This window comes from Phyllobates terribilis, unplaced genomic scaffold (genome assembly GCF_046119375.1).
Source record: "Phyllobates terribilis strain yellow unplaced genomic scaffold, ASM4611937v1 Scaffold_8__6_contigs__length_399053987, whole genome shotgun sequence".
NCBI lineage: Eukaryota > Metazoa > Chordata > Amphibia > Anura > Dendrobatidae > Phyllobates > Phyllobates terribilis.
The window spans coordinates 266,318,920-266,334,023 of NW_027362768.1; the positions used below are offsets into that span (position 1 = coordinate 266,318,920).

Consider the following 15,104-nt stretch of genomic DNA (forward strand, 5'->3'; position numbering starts at 1 on the left):
AATAATGACCAGTCAGTGAGATTCCTGCACAACACCCTGCACTAATAATGACTGGTCAGTGAGATTCCTGCACAACACCCTGCACTAATAATGACGGGTCAGTGAGATTCCTGCACAACACCCTGCACTAATAATGACCAGTCAGTGATATTCCTGCACTAATAATGACGGGTCAGTGAGATTCCTGCACAACACCCTGCACTAATAATGACCAGTCAGTGATATTCCTGCACTAATAATGACGGGTCAGTGAGATTCCTGCACAACACCCTGCACTAATAATGACCAGTCAGTGAGATTCCTGCACAACACCCTGCACTAATAATGACGGGTCAGTGAGATTCCTGCACAACACCCTGCACTAATAATGACCAGTCAGTGAGATTCCTGCACAACACCCTGCACTAATAATGACGGGTCAGTGAGATTCCTGCACTAATAATGACCCAGTCAGTGAGATTCCTGCACAACACCCGGCACTAATAATGACCCAGTCAGTGAGATTCCTGCACAACACCCGGCACTAATAATGACCAGTCAGTGATCCCTGCACAACACCCTGCACTAATAATGACCGGTCAGTGATCCCTGTACAACACCCTGCACTAGTAATGACCCGGTCACAGATTCCTGCACAACACCCTGCACTAATAATGACCGGTCAGTGAGATTCCTGCACAACACCCTGCACTAATAATGACCAGTCAGTGAGATTCCTGCACAACACCCTGCACTAATAATGACCGGTCACTGATCCCTGCACTAATAATGACCCGGTCAGTGAGATTCCTGCACAACACCCTGCACTAATAATGACCAGTCAGTGAGATTCCTGCACAACACCCTGCACTAATAATGACCAGTCAGTGATATTCCAGCACAACACCCTGCACTAATAATGACCAGTCACTGATCCCTGCACTAATAATGACCCAGTCAGTGAGATTCCTGCACAACACCCGGCACTAATAATGACCAGTCAGTGAGATTCCTGCACAACACCCTGCACTAATAATGACCCAGTCAGTGAGATTCCTGCACAACACCCTGCACTAATAATGACCAGTCAGTGAGATTCCTGCACAACACCCTGCACTAATAATGACCAGTCAGTGATCCCTGCACAACACCCTGCAGTAATAATGACTGGTCACTGATCCCTGCACTAATAATGACCCGGTCAGTGAGATTCCTGCACAACACCCTGCACTAATAATGACCCGGTCAGTGAGATTCCTGCACAACACCCTGCACTAATAATGACGGGTCAGTGAGATTCCTGCACAACACCCTGCACTAATAATGACCGGTCAGTGAGATTCCTGCACAACACCCTGCAATAATAATGACCAGTCACTGATCGCTGCACAACACCCTGCACTAATAATGACCAGTCAGTGAGATTCCTGCACAACACCCTGCACTAATAATGACCAGTCACTGATCACTGCACAACACCCTGCACTAATAATGACCAGTCAGTGAGATTCCTGCACAACACCCTGCACTAATAATGACGGGTCAGTGAGATTCCTGCACAACACCCTGCACTAATAATGACGGGTCAGTGAGATTCCTGCACAACACCTTGCACTAATAATGACGGGTCAGTGAGATTCCTGCACAACACCCTGCACTAATAATGACCGGTCAGTGAGATTCCTGCACAACACCCTGCACTAATAATGACCCGGTCAGTGAGATTCCTGCACTAATAATGACGGGTCAGTGAGATTCCTGCACAACACCCTGCACTAATAATGACCAGTCAGTGAGATTCCTGCACAACACCCTGCACTAATAATGACGGGTCAGTGAGATTCCTGCACAACACCCTGCACTAATAATGACGGGTCAGTGAGATTCCTGCACAACACCCTGCACTAATAATGACCCAGTCAGTGAGATTCCTGCACAACACCCTGCACTAATAATGACCAGTCAGTGAGATTCCTGCACAACACCCTGCACTAATAATGACGGGTCAGTGAGATTCCTGCACAACACCCTGCACTAATAATGACCCAGTCAGTGAGATTCCTGCACAACACCCTGCACTAATAATGACCAGTCAGTGAGATTCCTGCACTAATAATGACCCAGTCAGTGAGATTCCTGCACAACACCCGGCACTAATAATGACCCAGTCAGTGAGATTCCTGCACAACACCCGGCACTAATAATGACCAGTCAGTGATCCCTGCACAACACCCTGCACTAATAATGACCGGTCAGTGATCCCTGTACAACACCCTGCACTAGTAATGACCCGGTCACAGATTCCTGCACAACACCCTGCACTAATAATGACCGGTCAGTGAGATTCCTGCACAACACCCTGCACTAATAATGACCAGTCAGTGAGATTCCTGCACAACACCCTGCACTAATAATGACCGGTCACTGATCCCTGCACTAATAATGACCCGGTCAGTGAGATTCCTGCACAACACCCTGCACTAATAATGACCAGTCAGTGAGATTCCTGCACAACACCCTGCACTAATAATGACCAGTCAGTGATATTCCAGCACAACACCCTGCACTAATAATGACCAGTCACTGATCCCTGCACTAATAATGACCCAGTCAGTGAGATTCCTGCACAACACCCGGCACTAATAATGACCAGTCAGTGAGATTCCTGCACAACACCCTGCACTAATAATGACCCAGTCAGTGAGATTCCTGCACAACACCCTGCACTAATAATGACCAGTCAGTGAGATTCCTGCACAACACCCTGCACTAATAATGACCAGTCAGTGATCCCTGCACAACACCCTGCAGTAATAATGACTGGTCACTGATCCCTGCACTAATAATGACCCGGTCAGTGAGATTCCTGCACAACACCCTGCACTAATAATGACCCGGTCAGTGAGATTCCTGCACAACACCCTGCACTAATAATGACGGGTCAGTGAGATTCCTGCACAACACCCTGCACTAATAATGACCGGTCAGTGAGATTCCTGCACAACACCCTGCAATAATAATGACCAGTCACTGATCGCTGCACAACACCCTGCACTAATAATGACCAGTCAGTGAGATTCCTGCACAACACCCTGCACTAATAATGACCAGTCACTGATCACTGCACAACACCCTGCACTAATAATGACCAGTCAGTGAGATTCCTGCACAACACCCTGCACTAATAATGACGGGTCAGTGAGATTCCTGCACAACACCCTGCACTAATAATGACGGGTCAGTGAGATTCCTGCACAACACCCTGCACTAATAATGACCGGTCAGTGAGATTCCTGCACAACACCCTGCACTAATAATGACCCGGTCAGTGAGATTCCTGCACTAATAATGACGGGTCAGTGAGATTCCTGCACAACACCCTGCACTAATAATGACCAGTCAGTGAGATTCCTGCACAACACCCTGCACTAATAATGACGGGTCAGTGAGATTCCTGCACAACACCCTGCACTAATAATGACGGGTCAGTGAGATTCCTGCACAACACCCTGCACTAATAATGACCCAGTCAGTGAGATTCCTGCACAACACCCTGCACTAATAATGACCAGTCAGTGAGATTCCTGCACAACACCCTGCACTAATAATGACGGGTCAGTGAGATTCCTGCACAACACCCTGCACTAATAATGACCCAGTCAGTGAGATTCCTGCACAACACCCTGCACTAATAATGACGGCTCACTGATCCCTGCACTAATAATGACCCGGTCAGTGAGATTCCTGCACAACAAAACGGAGTAGAAATTAGGAACATAATGTGACATGCACCCTGGCTGTTAACAAAAAAAATTTATTCCAGCTTTGTAACTAAGCATTTACATCTGAATATAGATTAACATTTTTCTGCTTTTGATACACAGTATTATAAAGGCTTTTATCATTAACAGATCATATTAGTAAAAAAACAGTGGAATGTCATACAAAATTATTTTTAGATACACAATTTTATGGGGAATAAAGATTCATTTTTTATTGTTTTTATTAAAGTAATCAACAAGTGCATCCATAAGTTCCTGCTTTTTCCCGCCCTTTAGCCCATAATTACGACAAGATTCCTTCAGAACCGGAACGGTCAGTTTTCCCAACGTTCCATTCTCCACATAAGCTCTTAGATCGGCTTCAGAAATGGAGGTTTCTGCCTTGGCCTTCTTTCCAGCCTGACCACTGTCATCTCCTACAAAAAGACAAAACACAAGTGTTGAAAGGGAAATGGTCCGGTCCGGATCGATTAATGAAGTAAATGGCCAGCATCAGTCTATCAGTTGCGGAGGTCCCGTCAGGATAGGTTCACACGAGCGTATAAAAAAAATTATTCAGAGTTTCATCCAGAAAAGTGGGATGATTTTCTTCTCACTTTTCATCCTTGTAGAATCCGTTTTTTTAACACAGGAGCTACTAATCATTTATGGTTTCCTGTGTTATAGAATTGCAATGTATCCGTAAAAATCGGATGCTGTATTGCGGCTCCATATGGCATCTGATTTTTTTTACACTACCCTAGACATGAATGAGTGAGAAACTAGTCCATGCTGAAATTTGTTTCACATTGTGACAGAGTCACTGGTATGATTTATGAGGGGAGGTATGTGTCGCACAGGTTGCTAGCCTGTGTGAACTGAAACCAGTGGACTTTCTGCCAGCATGTTATATGCTGGTGGGTTAACTCACTTAAAGGGCGTGGTTTTAGGGGAATGACATAGTGATGGGAGGGACGTCATTCCCCATACCTCCACCCCAGGGTGTGGCTGAGCATCGTTTAAATGTTCAGTTCTGGGTTTTTTTCTTTGAGTTGTGTTTGGAGAGGCAAGGTCTGCAGACTGGACAGCGATAGCTCAGGGGGGAGCTGAAGGCTGGACATAACTTGTGTGCGCGACCCGCACACATATATGTGGACTGTGCTATAGTTTATCTTTTGTTATGTTGTTTAGCCAAGTAAGGCTGTATTTATTTTGCTGGAGGGCAGAGCTTTATGCTGCTAATAAAGCCTGCAAAGAAAACCCGGGTTCCTGAGTCTACTTCCGGAAGTTGCCAAGCGAGTCGTCTTACCACAACATGCAGATTCAGTTAGGAAAAAAACAAAAACCTCTCATCTGCCCGTGCCCTATAGAATAACATTGGTGCTGTCCGTTTTTTTCACAGACAGCACTCAGACTGAAAATACAGTCATGTGAAATAGTCCTAAGGAGAATTAACTCTGAGAATATTGTAGGAATAAAGCACTCTCCAATTCAGGATTCTCTGTAATAAGGAGGATTTTATTGGAAGATGATAAATACGGATTCATGCATTGCTTATTGTGATATTTCGACTCTTCCCGAGCCTTGATCTCACTGGCAGAGAATGCAGAAGAGGAAACGGATTCCTAAGTTGGGACAGCGCCGGGGCTGCTGGTAAACTAATGTGAGTGGCGTGCTCATTTCTAGCTGCCTCGTCACCAAAGCGCATCGCTCCACTCACCAGTCCTTATTCCAACTTAGGAAGGACAGTTTTTTCCTTCGCATTCCGTGACTGTGAATTCAAGGCTCGGGAAGCCGAAACGTCATAATATGTCACAATAAGCAGTACATGAATCATTTTTTTGTCATAGGCAACAGTGAAAAGAGAAAACAATGTTATAATCATTTTGCGCCCAGCTCGGGGGAGACACCCAGCAACGAGCAGTCACGGCTGATCTCAAATCATGCCCGATGTCCAGCAGATTGGCCGCCGTTACTGTGCTGATAGGAGGATGTAAATCCACTGAACCGTGAGCATGATTGGAGAACAGCCGTGACCACTCAGTGCGACACCCTGCCCCGACGACTGGAAAGAAATCTGGACCCGATAGGTTCCCTTTAATCAGGTATCTCGATGTCATAATGTAATGGCATACAGCTAAGAGATGCCATAACATAGTAATTGACAGCAGTCTGTATCAAATAAATACACATAATGGTATGAGTGCGCTATTGAAACTGTATCAGAAAAAAGATAAGGGCTTTAGTACCATGTCTAGTACTGAGAGTTTTAAGAGAAAATATTGGGATCTAAGGAGTAACATTTCTTCTTGTAGAGAGTGACATGCCTAGCATTGCAATGTAAGGAGGCTTATAGGCGAGCAATGCTCCTCTGGGAAACTGAATATGCAAATTGTCTCTTCAGAGAGGAAGAGGACTTTAACTCTAGCGCCACCTATTGGAAGTAGCAGTACTAAAAGTCACTATCGACCCTTTAACCCTTGGCAAATGACTTAGGATAAAAGCCAGAACCAAAATCATAATTTGCAGACACAGTGATGGTCTTTCTTTGATATTCAGAAGTACACACTCTCTCTCTGCTGGGATTATCTTAGTCTTTCTTTGATAGCTAAATGAATAAAAATCCATCCGAATATCAATGAAAGACAATCAACCAACAGAGTGTGACAATTTACATCCCAACGTAACCTATACACAGTAGTAATAGCTTGTGATTTGCAAACTTCCTGGACATTGCACTGATCAAGATCGTGCCCATCTAGTTGGCACGTGACCGCATGTATGCAAATCACTTACTTGCAGTTAGGAGCTCGCCGCTGGAAAATCCTCACAGCGTGCAGTGCACACCATGTGATGTTTCATAAGTCTGCAGTCACATAGAGTGACTGCAGACAGGATAATCGTTTATGATTAGCAGGGCCCTGGTGGCCAAATCCTCACGTATCCTATGTACTGTGGGGAAAAGAAGTGTTTGATACACTGCCGATTTTGCAAGTTTTCCACCTACAAAGAATAGAGATGTCTGTCATTTTTATCGTAGGTACACTTCAACTGTGAGAGACAGAATCTAAAAAAAAAAAAAACAGAAAATCACATTCTATGATTTTTACATAATTAATTTGTATTTTATTGCAGAAAATAAGTATTTGATAGAAAAACAGAACTTAATATTTGGTACAGAAACCTGTGTTTGCAATTACAGAGGTCAGACGTTTCCTGTGGTTCTTGACCATGTTTGCACACACTGCAGCAGGGATCTTGGTCCTCTCCTCCATACAGATCATCTCCAGATCTTTCAGGTTTGGGGCTGTCGCTAGGCAACATTGAGTTTCAGCTCCCTCCAAAGATTTTCTATTGGGTTCAGCTCTGCAGACTGGCTAGGCCACTCCAGGACCCTGAAATGCTTCTTACAGAGCCACTCCATAGTTGTCCTGGCTGTATGTAACAGGTAATTGTCATGCTGGAAGATCCAGCCACGACCCATCTTCAATGCTCTTACTGAGGGAAGGAGTGTGTTGGCCAAAATCTCGCAATACATGACCCCATCCATCCTCACTTTAATATGGTGCAGTAGCCCTGTCCCCTTTTCAGAAAAGCACCCCCAAAGTACGTTATTTCCCCAACCATGCTTCACAGTTGGAACGGTGTTCTTGGGGTTGTACTTATCCTTCTTCTTCCTCCAAACACGGCGAGTAGAGTTCATACCAAAAAGTTCTATTTTGGTCTCATCTAACCACATGACCTTCTCCCATGCCTCCTCTAGATTATCTAGATGGTCATTAGTGATCTACAAACAGGCCTGGACATGTGCTGGCGTGAGCAGAAGAAACTTGTGTGCCCAGAAGGATTTTAATCCATGATGGCGGAGTATGTTACTAAAGGTAATGTTTGACAACTCCTGTGTAGTTCTAGGCTGATCCCTGACCTTTCTCAGAATCATCCTTAACCCACGAGGCGAGATCCTGCATGGAGCCCCAGACCGAGGAAGATTAATAGTCATCTTGTGTTTCTTCCATTTTCTAATAATTGCACCAACAGTTGTTGCCTTCTCACCAAGCAGCTTGCCTATTGTCCCGTAGCCTATCCCAGCCTTGTGCAGGTCTACAATTTTGTCCCTGGTGTCCTTAGACAGCTCTTTGGTCTTGGCCATGGTGGAGAGGTTGGAGTGTGATTGAGTTTGTGGACAGATGTCTTTTATACAGGTAACGAGTTCAAACAGGTGCAATTAATACAGGTAATGAGTGTAGAGTAGGAGGGCTTCTTAAAGAAAAACTAACAGGTCTGTGAGAGCCAGAATTCTTGCTGGTTGGTAGGTGATCAAATACTTATTCCATGCAAAAAATGTAATTATGTTAAAATCCTAAAATGTGATTTTCTGTATTTTTTAAGATTCTGTCTCACACAGGTGAAATGTACGTACGATAAAAATTACAGACCTCTCCATTCTTTGTAGGTGGGAAAACTTGTAAAAATCGGCAGTGTATCAAATTCTTATTTTCCACACTGTATATGCAAACCTACCCCTTTAAATAAATAGATTCATGCTTGTTGCATTTAATACAAAATTAATGTTATTGCTAAATGCAATATCAAATCAGCTTATCTTACCCTGTTTCCGTTTCCCAGCTTTGCCTTCTGGGTTATACCCGGGTGGATATACTAGTTCTTTAAATTCTTCTGACAGGGAGCCCAATCGATTATCTATCATGTCGGTCTTTGGTACTAGAATTGAAAAAAAAACACAAAAACAAACGTGTAGATGTCATTGACATCTCCATGCTACACACAAATCTCACCCCCCACCATCATTGTCCACTCGGTATGATCACTCATGTCTGGGTTTTTCTTTCAGTAACAAATCAATGTAATCTTTCATCATAGGAGTATTCAAGCCTACACTTGTACTGTGCAGAGAAGAAATCACTCAGGCCAATCAACCCTTTTCCTGCCCAAAACGCAACAGTTTCATGGTGAGCGAGTCAGTAAGTTATTTACAATACAATCAAATGGCTTAATTTTATCGACACAGCCTGCCATCTTGAAATTCAATGTAATTAATCTGATTAAATCAATCATCAAGTGCGGGGAAAGATGCGGGATCAGCGTTGGAGCCTGCATCAAAGTCAGGGACACAACCTTTGACGTAAATTTATGTTAACCTCTTTACGACCTTGGATGTATGAGTACGTCCAAGGTCATATCCCTGCACTCCTTGCGGGCTCTGGCGCTGGGCCCGCATGTTTTCGGGCACATGACAGCTGTTCTGTACAGCTGTCATGTGCCCCTAACAGCCGCAGGTGGAATCGCGATCCACCTGCGGCTGTTAACATGTTAAATGTTACTGTTATTCTCCGACAGCGGCATACATGTCACGCGACAGCAGCTAGCCGATGCGTTGGCATGACAAACTGGGGTCTGCAGGAGACCACTGCGGTTGTCATTGCCGGGATGCTAGGAGCGGCGCCCAACGCTCAAAGCAAGTGAGCATTTTTGCTACACACAGCACAGCTGAAGCCCTTCTGTGTGTAGCACAGACGATCGGGTGATCGCAGCTTCTAGTCTCCCATGGAGACTATTGAAGCAAGTAAAAAGTAAAAAAGTTTTAAAAAAATATATATATATATTAAAGTTCAAATCACCCCCCTTTTGCCCCATTCAAAATAGAACAAATAAAAAAAAAATCAAATCTACACATATTTGGTATTGCCGCGTTCAGAATCACCTGATCTATCAATATCTAAAAATAATTAATTTGATCGGTAAACGGCGCAATGAGAGAAAAAATCAAAAAGCCAGAATTACATTTTTTTGGTTGCCACAACATTGCAATAAAGTGCAATAACGGGCGATCAAAAGAGCGTATCTACCCCAAAATGGTACCAATAAAAAACATCCGCTTGGGGCGCAAAAAAATGAGCCCTCACCCGGCCCCAGATCCCGAAAATGGAGACGCTATGGGTCTCGGAAAATGGTGACTTTTTTTTTTTGCAAACTTTGGATTTTTTTCCCCCACTTAAATAAAAAGTAACCTATACATGTTTGGTATCTACGAACTCGTAATGACCTGGAGAATCATAATGGCAGGTCAGATTTATCACTTAGCAAGGTAAAAAAAAAATTATGGAATTGCACTTTTTTTTTTTGCAATTTCACCGCACCTGGATTTTTTTTCCCGTTTTCCAGTACACGATAAGGTAAAACCAATGGTGTAGTTTAAAAGTACAACTCGTCCCGCTTAAAACAATCCCTCATAGGGCCATATTGACTGAAAAATAAAAAAGTTATGGCTCTGGGAACAATACATACACATATACATACCTATATAAATAAAAATGTAAATGTTCGTTTGTTCAAAATCTTAAATCTCCAAAAGTATATACACACACACACACACATATATATATATACACACAAACACATACATATGTTTATCTGTGTGTGTATATACAGGGTGGTCCAAAAGTAGGTGGACAGAAAGTAATAAGGTTATGAAGGTTATGGAACAGTCACAGGAAATAAGTATCTCGAAATTCTAATGAATCAAGTTGTTCCCCAGTTACAGCAACAGCCTAATTCAAATGACCTTTATTTCCAACAAGATGGGGCCCCTCCACATTATTCAAGAGTAGTCCGTGAGTATCTTGATGAAACATTTCCTAATAAATGGATTGGCTGAAGAGGCCCACTTGATTGGCCGGCACGTTCACCAGACTTGACCCCAATGGATTTTTTCTTTTGGGGAGTACTCAAGGACAAAGTTTATAGTCGAAAACCAAAAAGTGTCAGTGACTTGAAAAATTACATAAGAGATGCATTTCAAGAAATTAATACCCAAAGAGACTTGTGCAAAAATGTTTGTCGAAGCGAAAGAGGCAGACTTCAAAGCTGTGCAAATTGTAATGGAAAACAGTTTGAGCCCCTGCGTTGATAAAATTTAAGGGCTTTTGTATTATTGTTCAGAATAAAATGTAATTGTCAATGTTATGCTTGTGTTAGTAAATATAATTTTATATATAAATCAAAATAAATGTTATTATTTTTGGTCCACCTACTTTTGGACCACCCTGTATATTATGTCATGTTCATGTATGTACATGACATTGCAACAACATGGGTTACTAGGAAACCCCCAAACATTCTTAACATGTTGTTTCTACTCCATAATAATAATAGATAAGAAAGGAGTGAAGACCATTCTATCTTACATGTTAGATCTTCAATGGGTTCAGGCTCCATCAGATCAAGGGCGAGGGCTTCCAGGTTCCGAAAGTGTTTCTGTAGCACGGGGTTCTCGAATGAGTCGCTCCTAGAACCATAAGAACAGGATGGATTAATGAGAACAACTAGGGATTTCCAGTTCTTTTTTTTTACAAAAAAGGGACTTGAATATTTAATGACAAATGTTAAAATCCATTCTGCATACCTCCCCTCAGAGGAAAAAAAACTTACAGAAAATGATACATATACTAATCTTCCAAGCCCCACTGTGATAATTTACAGTACTGGAAATGGAGATCAGATGGATCAGCTGAATTTCATAAAAATTGTTTCCTGTCAGTTTTAAAGGGAAGGTGCCGCAGTTTTTTTTTTGTATTAATAATTATTGATTATATAATCAGTTATTTTTAATACAAAATTAAATTCACAGTTTGAACCGTTTTTGTATTATTATTTTAGTCAACAGCTGGGGGCTGCCATTTGCATTTGCTGGTGTGTAACAGCAGTTACACACCTCAAATACGGCCTCCGACCGCATATGCTGCATTGAAACAGCTTTAGCTGTGACCTGGGCACGCCCACTGGGCTGTCCAGGTCACACCTATGGGAGGAGATCGGCGCCATCTCTCTGAAGCCCACAGCTATGCTGTGAGCTCCAGTTTCCCCCTGGATGATGTCACAGCAGTGGGCGGGGCCTTCTCCTCCACCAGGAAGCTGCCTTGTGCTCATGCTGCTTGGAGTCGGTTGTGTGAGAGCTGAGCGGCTGTATGATTGAGGGGGAGAGAGGGGCACAAGAGTCAGACAGACAGACGCTGGGGTACAAAGACAGACACCTCCAGAGCTGCGGTCACTATTCTGTGTTATCATGTAACAGAATAGTGAATGCTGCTCTGGAGGTGACTGGAGAATAAGACAGCACGTCTTTTTCTCCAGTCACCTCCAGAGCTGCACTCACTATTCTGTTACATGATGACACAGAATAGTGACCGCAGCTCTGGAGGTGACTAGAGGATAAGACACAATGTAACAGAATAGTGAGTGCAGCTCTGTAGGAGAAGACGTGATGTCTTATTCTGCAGTCACCTCCAGAGCAGCATTCATTATTCTGTTACATGATGACACAGAATAGTGACCGCAGCTCTGGAGGATAAGACACAATGTCCAGTCACCTCCAGAGCTGAGCTCACTATTCTGCGGTTACATCTGGTCTTATCCTCCAGTCACCTCCAGAGCTGCGGTCACTATTCTGCTGTTACATCTGGTTTTATCTGCCAGAGCTGCGGTCACTATTCTGCTGTTACATCTGGTTTTATCTGCCAGAGCTGCGGTCACTATTCTGCTGTTACATCTGGTTTTATCTACCAGAGCTGCGGTCACTATTCTGCTGTTACATCTGGTTTTATCCTCCAGAGCTGCGGTCACTATTCTGCTGTTACATCTGGTTTTATCTGCCAGAGCTGCGGTCACTATTCTGCTGTTACATCTGGTTTTATCTGCCAGAGCTGCGGTCACTATTCTGCTGTTACATCTGGTTTTATCCTCCAGAGCTGCGGTCACTATTCTGCTGTTACATCTGGTTTTATCCTCCAGAGCTGCGGTCACTATTCTGTTGTTACATCAGGTTTTATCTGCCAGAGCTGCGGGCACTATTCTGGTGTTGCATCTGGTCTTATCCTCCAGTCACCTCCAGAGCTGTGGTCACTATTCTGTTACATGATGACACAGAATAGTGACCGCAGCTCTGGAGGTGACTAGAGGATAAGACACAATCTAACAGCAGAATAGTGAGTGCAGCTCTGGAGGATAAGACGTGATGTCCAGTCACCTCCAGAGCTGCACTCCCTATTCTGCTGTTACATCTGGTCTTATCCTCCAGTCACATCCAGAGCTGCGCTCACTATTCTGTGTCATCATGTAACAGAATAGTGAATTCTGCTCTGGAGGTGACTGAAGAATAAGACAGCACTTCTTATCCTCCAGTCACCTCCAGAGCTGCAGTCACTATTCTACTGTTACTTGTCACTGGTACCTAATCCATAACATGAGAGGTCACATGACTGGTGACCCTTTATATTTGCATTTATAATGAAAATACAAATTACTAAATAAAACTGAAACATTTAAATATATTATATACAAAATAAATAGTAAGAACACAAGGACAATATTCAGTCCAGGCCTGGGCCGCAGAGCTGACGCTATAATATCAGACCTTCATGCATAAGGATCTGCATGTAGCTGTGTGTTGGTACCACTATGTGTCTACGGCTGTGTGCACACATAGCGTTTAAGAGTTTTTTCTGCGTAAATTACGCAGCGCAAACACTTGAAAAACGCTAGTATATACGCCCCCATGGTCCCCTATGTGAGAACGCAAGTCATGTGCGTAGCATGTCCATTAATTTTGCGGTTACGCGGCGTAATCGCCGCCTTATGCGTATGTCCATGCCCACCATGTGTGTATTGTGCGCTTCAATATGTGTATGGTACCCGGGTCTGGAGGAGAGGAGACTCTCCTCCAGGCCCAGGTACCATAAAACCTGTTGTAAAAAAATAGTTAAAATAATAAATATCGATATACTTACCCTCTGTCAGCCCACGATCTCCTCACCACCGCTGCCTCCGAACCCAGAGATGCATTGCGGCAAAGGCCTGCGATGACGTTGCGGTAATGTGACCGTGAGGTCCTCACAGGTCCTGCCGCTCTGTATCTATGGGAACAAAGCTGCCGCGGAGTAGCGGTGAGGAGACTTATTTTTTTTCACATTCTATCTTTTACTATTGATGCTGCATATGTAGCATCAATAGTAAAAAGTTGGTCACACTTGTCAAGCACTATGCAGTGTGACCAACCTGTCAAGCACTTTTCCAAGTGATGCTAATATCGCTTGGAAAGCTCTTGACAATGTGCATGCTAAAACGCTTGATTTGCACTTGTGTTTTGTGGGAAAACGCATGTGAATTAGGCTTGCGCTTTCCCGCAGCAGGGGGATGCGGAAATGATGCAGAAATTTCTGCTTAACTGCTTCCCGACCGCCCACTGTACATAAACGTCGGCGCTGCCTGGGCTCTGTGCAGCGCCGACGTTTATGGTCCTGCAAGTGCTGCAGTTGTGGTTGAGAACGACAGCTCTGACAGGGGACATCATCGGGACCTGATTGGATCAGGTCCCAATGATGTTAACCCTTTCCTATCTTCTATATGCCGCGATCTATAGTGATCGCGGCATATAGAAGATAGTGAGAGGAGAGGGGGTCGCCCACTTACCTCTCCGACGGCCCCCTGATGCCTTCCAGGACCTGCCGTTGTTATGGCAGCAGGACGTCACATGACCGCCTCCAGATCTGCCATATATTGTGTCCTGCTAGGCTCAGCCTGCACCTAAAGCCTAGCAGGAGACAGACAGTGTGAAACTGTCAGCAAACTTCTCATGCAATGTAATACATGTCTATTACATTGCATGAGATCAGTGATTAGAAAAATAAAAATTAATGTCCCATACAGGGACTAAGTAAAAATGTAAAAAAAAGTCTAAAAAATGTTTTCAAACTGTTAAAAAAAAAAAAAAATCACAAAATAAAAATAAATAAAATATTAAACCAATAAATCCGTATATATATGCAAAAACAAAAAGAGTACACATATTTGGTATCGCCGCGTCCGAAACAACCCGTTCTATAAAACTGTCACACTAATTAACTCCTTCTGTGCACACCGTAATAAAAATAAATAAAAAACGGAGCTAAAAACGATGCTTTTTCATATCGCCAAACAAAAAGTGGAAAAAAATGCGATCAAAAAGTAAAATGGAAATAAAAATGGTACCGCTGAAAACGACATCTTGTTCCGCAAAAAAAAGCCGCCATACAGCTTCATCAGCCAAAAAATAAAAAAGTTATAGCTCTCAGAATAAAGCGATGCAAAAAAAATATTTTTTCTATAAAATTGTTTGTGTAAAAGCGCCAAAACATAAAAAAAATACAGTAAGTGTAGTATCGCTGTAAACGTACTGACCCGAAGAATAATGCTGCCTTATCACTTTTACCACACGCAGAACGGCATAAAAAAAAACTCAAAACAATTCCTGAATTGTTGTTTTTTGTTAATTTTACCTCCCAAAAAACGGAATAGAAAGCGATCAAAAAA

The 15,104-nt window shown here is 43.2% G+C and overlaps 1 protein-coding gene across 2 annotated transcripts in view; it reads right to left on the bottom strand.

Moving 5' to 3' along the window:
* Nucleotides 1–3,777: 3,777 nt before the first annotated feature.
* Nucleotides 3,778–15,104, bottom strand: part of XRCC6 (X-ray repair cross complementing 6) — a 61,121-nt gene continuing 49,794 nt past the window's right edge. For both annotated transcript variants that reach the window (XM_073644216.1, XM_073644217.1), the window contains exons 11-13: nt 10,946–11,046; nt 8,349–8,462; nt 3,778–4,177 (exon numbers count right to left, since the gene is read on the bottom strand). In XM_073644216.1, coding sequence (XP_073500317.1) covers nt 3,966–4,177; nt 8,349–8,462; nt 10,946–11,046 — 427 coding nt within the window. In that variant the 3' untranslated portion in view covers nt 3,778–3,965. The remainder of the gene's footprint in view (nt 4,178–8,348; nt 8,463–10,945; nt 11,047–15,104) is intronic.